This window comes from Macaca thibetana, chromosome 1 (genome assembly GCF_024542745.1).
Source record: "Macaca thibetana thibetana isolate TM-01 chromosome 1, ASM2454274v1, whole genome shotgun sequence".
NCBI lineage: Eukaryota > Metazoa > Chordata > Mammalia > Primates > Cercopithecidae > Macaca > Macaca thibetana.
The window spans coordinates 209,370,444-209,375,967 of record NC_065578.1 but is presented as its reverse complement, the minus strand read 5'-3'; the positions used below and the strand labels follow the sequence as shown (position 1 = coordinate 209,375,967).

General features: G+C 38.1%; 1 protein-coding gene across 1 annotated transcript; it reads right to left on the bottom strand.

The window, feature by feature from the left end:
- Nucleotides 1-357: 357 nt before the first annotated feature.
- Nucleotides 358-1,133, bottom strand: LOC126958358 (actin-like). The gene is given in 2 exon segments (XM_050796663.1): nucleotides 358-1,085; nucleotides 1,088-1,133. Coding segments are annotated over 2 exon segments (774 nt in total).
- Nucleotides 1,134-5,524: the final 4,391 nt, after the last annotated feature.

Sequence of the window (5,524 nt, the reverse complement as noted above, 5' to 3'; positions counted from 1 at the left end):
ACTTTGGAATGGTGTAACAAATGGATGATCTCTGTCAGATTAGAGCACATATTTTTATCAATTTCAAAGGATTTGCTGCGAGTACTCCCAGCACGCTAATCATTCTAAATAATAGATCCAGTCGGTTCACATCTTATGAGACAAAATTAAAGCTTCTTGAAAAGTTAAAAGTATTTCTGTTTGAAAAATCTTTAGTTTCTAATTTATAAGGAAGACTTGAAGAGGCCTATCTCAGATATGTATCATTCCGTAATTTAAAATACCAAATGTTAACATCTGAATAGCTGATGTGAGCATCAGAACTTTCTGGGTCAGAGCTCTGCAATCAGATTTGGTTAAAATTTTGGCTTTGTCACATTAGTGGCACCGGGACCGCTTATTGCCGATGGTGATGACCTGGCCATTGGGCAGCTCTAGCTCTTCTCCAGGGAGGAGAAGGATGCGGCAGTGGCCCTCTCCTTCTCGAAGTCCAGAAGTGACGTAGCCCAGCTTCTCCCTGATGTGGCACATGATCTCCTGCGAGGCCGAGGTGGTGAAGCTGTAGCCACACTTGGTGAGGATCTTCATAAGGTAGTCGGTCAGGCCCCGGTCAGCCAGGTCCAGAGGCAGGATGGTGTGTGGGAGGGCGTAGACCATGTAGATGGGCACCGTGTAGGTGATCCTATCTCCACAATCCATGACAATGCCAGTGGTGCCCCCAGAGGTGTAGAGGGACAGCACGACCTGGATGGCCACGTACATGGCTGGGGTGTTGAAGATCTCAAACATGATCTGAGTCATCTTCTCTCTGTTGGCTTGGGGTTCAGGGAGGGTCTCAGTCAGCAGCACTGAGTGCTCCTCCAGGGCCACGCACAGCTCATTGTAGAAGGTGTGGTCCCAGATCTTCTCCATGTCATCCCAGTTGGTGACGATGGCATGCTCAATGGGGTACTTCAGGGTCGGGATGCCGCACTTGCTCTGGGCCTTGTCGTCCACATAGGAGTCCTTCTGGCCCATGCCCACCATCATGCCCTGGTGCTGGGGGTGCCTGACAATGGAGGAAAATACGACTTGGGGGGCATCGTCCCCAGCAAAGCCAGCTTTGCCATGCTGGAGCCATTGTCAATGGCAAGCGCAGCGATCTCTTCTTCCATTGTGACCGGGAGAGGAAAGCGGCAGTGGAGCAGCAGGAGAACACAGTGAACAGGCTGGCAGCAGCAACTGAGCTTGGACATCCTTTTAAAAGAGGAAACAACAGGCCTAGATAGTTTCCCTGGAAAGTTCTACCAAATATCTTAGAAAGAAATTACACCAATACCCTATAATCTCTTCCAGAAAATAGAAGCAGAGGGAATACTTCCAAACTCATTCTACGAAGCCAGCATTACCCTAATACCAAAAAACACAGACATTACAAGAAAAAAAATTATGAACCAATATCTCTCATGAACAGAGACTCAAAACTCCTCAAGAAATATTAGCAAAATAAATCCAACGATGTATAAAAGCAATTATAAATCATGGCCACATGGTATTTTATTCTGAGTATGTAAGGCTGGTTTGATACTCAAAAATCAATTAATTCATCATATCTGCAGGCTAAGAAGAAAAATTACAACATTGACAGATGCAGAAAAAGTATTTGGCAAAATCCAAAACCAATTTATGATAAAACCTCTCAGAAAAGTAGGAGTAGAGAACTTCTTCAATTTGATAAAGAACATGTACCAAGAAATCTCCAGCTAACAATATACTTAATGGTGAGAAACTAGATGATTTTCCCCTAAAATTGGGGACAAGGCTAGGGTATCCTCTCTCACTATATTCTGCATTGCTCTGGAAGTTCTATCTAACAGAATAAGACAAGAAAAGGATATAAAAGGTGTACAGGTTGAGAAGGAAGAAATAAAACTCTGTGCTCAGATGATACCATTTCCTATGAAGAAAATCTGCAAGAATTGACAACAAAATTCCTGGAACTAATAAGCAATTAGAGAAAAGTTACAGGATACAATATTAACATACAGAAGTCAATTTTTTTTATACAACTGCAATGATCAATTGAAATTTAAAATGAAAAACATGAATACCATTTGCATTAACACACACAAAAAACTTTGGTACAAATCTAGAAAAATATGTATAAGGTCTATAAGAGGAAAACAAAAATATAAGCATTGTATTAATGAGAGCAAATCAGATAATGTAAATGGGGAAAGTGACCTTTGAAGAACCTTACCAAACTTAGAGGGGGTCATATATTTGCTTATTTTCCTCACAATAAACTCTTTAGAGTCCTATTCATAGGGCAGAAGTCAGTATTTTTAAGGGCATCCCTATGCCCTAACAATGACATTATGAATGTGACTTTAACAATGGGTCTATGAACACTGATAAGACAGCCTCTTATTTCTTATAGAAAATCCTAGACTTTCTTAGTGTGGAAGGTTCCTCGTAGGTAATAACACTGTTCTCTCTGGAAAACACTCACATCCATACATTTGTTTATTCATACAGCCACAATCTCTAAGCCATATAATTTGTTACAACTTGCTTGGTCCCTCTGAACTTGGCTTTCTGTATTAAATGGCGATATTAATCTTATCTATCATTGATTTATATTGAAAAATAAGATTATCGACAAAAAGCTGTTAGTTTAGTACCTAGCACATAGCAAGCATTCAGTAATCATTAGTTGTTCTCTTTGTTTTTCTACGTAATCTTCAAAGTAGACTGGGGTAGAGAGGACTAAATTCTCATTCTATTTGTCTCAATCTGATGCTGCATGGAAATCTCTGGCAGGGCTGCCTTTCTACAGCTTGACTACCATATATCTCTGATGCTTGAAAAGCCATCAGCCAAGGTAAAGTCTAGTAAAACAAAATATTTAATTTGAAAGTAGCCTGGTATTATCATAGACAAAGTACATAGATCTTGTCAAAATTACATCTAATTGTTTCTTGCCAGGGCAATTAGACCAGAAAAAGAAATAAAAGATATCCATATTGGAAAGGAAGAAGTAAAACTATCTCTATTTGTATGTGACATTTTGAATACTGATAATTCTAAGGACTTCACTAAAAAGAATTACAAGAACCAATAAACAAGTTTAGCAAGACTGTAGGATATAACAACGACAGAGAAAAATGCGTTGTATTTATGAATAATGGCATTAAAAGATACAAAAAATAAAACTAGGAAACTAATTTTGTTTACAATATAGAAAGAATAAAATACATTAACAAAAGAAATCTAAGACGTATACACTGAAAACTACAAAATGTCATTGAAATATTTAAAGTAGACCTAAATAAATGTAAAGACCTTCTATAGTCATGGATTAAAAGTCTTAATATTGTTAAGATGGCAATATGCTCCAAATTGATCCACAGATTTAATGCAATACTTGTCAAAATTTCAGCTTGCTTTTGTGCATAAATTGACAAGCTGGTCCTACAATTTCTGTAAAAATGCAAGGAAGCTGTGATGGTTGATACTGAGTGTCAACTTGATTGGACGGAAGGATGCAAAGTATTGTTTCTGGGTGTGTCTGTGAGGGTGTTGCCAAAGGAGATTAACATTTGAGTCAGTGGACAGGGAGAGACAGACCCACCCTCGATCTGAGTTGGCACCATCTAATCAGCTGCCAACACAGATAGGATAAAAGCAGGCAGAAGAATGTGGAAGGACTGGATTTGCTGAGTCTTCTGGACTTCATCTTTCTGCCGTGCTGGGTGCTTCCTGCCTCGAACATCAGCCTCCAAGCTTTTCAGCTTTTGGACTCTTGGACCTACACCAGTGGTTTTCCAGGGGCTCTTGGGCCTTTGGCCACAGACTGAGGGCTGCACTGTTGGTTTCCCTACTTTTGAGGTTTTGGGACTTGGACGGGCTTCCTTGCTCTTCAGCTTGCAGACAGCCTATTGTGGGACTTCACTTTGTGATTGTGTGAGTCAGTACTCCGTAATAAACTCCCCTTCACATGTACATCTATACTATTAGTTCTGTTCCTCTAGAGAACCTCAACTAATATAGAACCTTAATAGCCAAAAAACATTGAATAAGAAAAACAAAGTGTGAGGAATCACATCTTTTGATCTCAAATCTTACTACAAAGGTACAGTAATCAAGACCTTAATGGTACTGGTATGAAGATAGACATACAGATCTATGGATTAAAATAGAAATGCCAGAAATAAATCCTCACATTTATGGTCAATTGATTTTTGACAAGACTGCCAAGACAATTCAGGGGGAACAAGAATAGGTTTTTTTAAACAAACGATACTGGAATAACTAGATAACCTCATGAAAAAGAACAACGGTGGACTCCTATGTCACACCATATACAAAAATTAACTAAAAAAATGTGTAGACCCAAATGTAAGAACTGTAACTACAAAAACTTTTAGAAGAAAACAGGAATACATCATCATGACTGCAGATCAGCCAGTGGTATCTTAGGTCTGACACTGAAAGTACAAGTAAAAGCAACAATCAAGCAGCAGAAAAAGAAGGTAAACTAAACATCATCAAAAGGTTTGAAGCTTTTTAGCTTCAAATACCATCACCATCAAGAAAGTGAAGACAACCTACAGAATGTGAGAAAATATTCACAAAACATATACCAGAAATGGGAATTATATATACAATACATCCAAAGATTAAAAAACCAAACCCACGCACTTACAATTCAACCATAAAAAAAGGGCACAATTTTAAAATGGACAAAAGACTTGAATAGTCATTTATCTAAAGAAGACATACTAAGGACTAACAGCATATGAAAAGATGCTTGATATCATTGGTTAATAGGGAAAGAAAAATTAAAGCCATGAGATACCACTTCACACCCATCAGGGTAGCTACAATCAAAAAGAAAGACAATAATTAATGTTGATAAGGATGTAGAGAAATTGGAACTCTCACACTATGATGGTGGGGGTGTCAAATGGTGCAGACACTTTAGAAAACAATTACTCAACATATTAACAGAGTCATCATATGACCCAGCAATTCCTTTCTGTAGTGTCTACTCCTGAGGTAAATGATATATTTGCCTCAAATATATCAATATATCAAATATGTATATCAAATATATGTATTTGCTTCAAATATTTGAGGATATATCTGAAATCAAAGGAATGATTATTAGTTTGGCCATTTAAATGTCACGGGTCATTTTTATACACATATATAAAATATATATGTGTATAAAATGGCAAAGTCCTTCTGCATTCTACTGGACAAATTCTCATTACACCTTTAATATTAGCACAAGCTTTAGTTCTATTTGTTGTTGTTTTGCCTATTTGGTACATCATAATATTTATGGTCATCTTATATAATTAAGGTAGAATTATATCCATGTTGTAAGATTTGGCATTGCATTTTAGCATTTTTTTTTTCAGACAGGATCTCACTCTGTTGCCTAAGGCTGGAGTGTAGTGGTGAATCACAGCTCATTGCAGCCTCAACCTCCTGGTCTCAAGCAATCCTCCCACCTCAACCTCCCAAGTAGCTGGAACTATAAGCACAGGGCACCAAG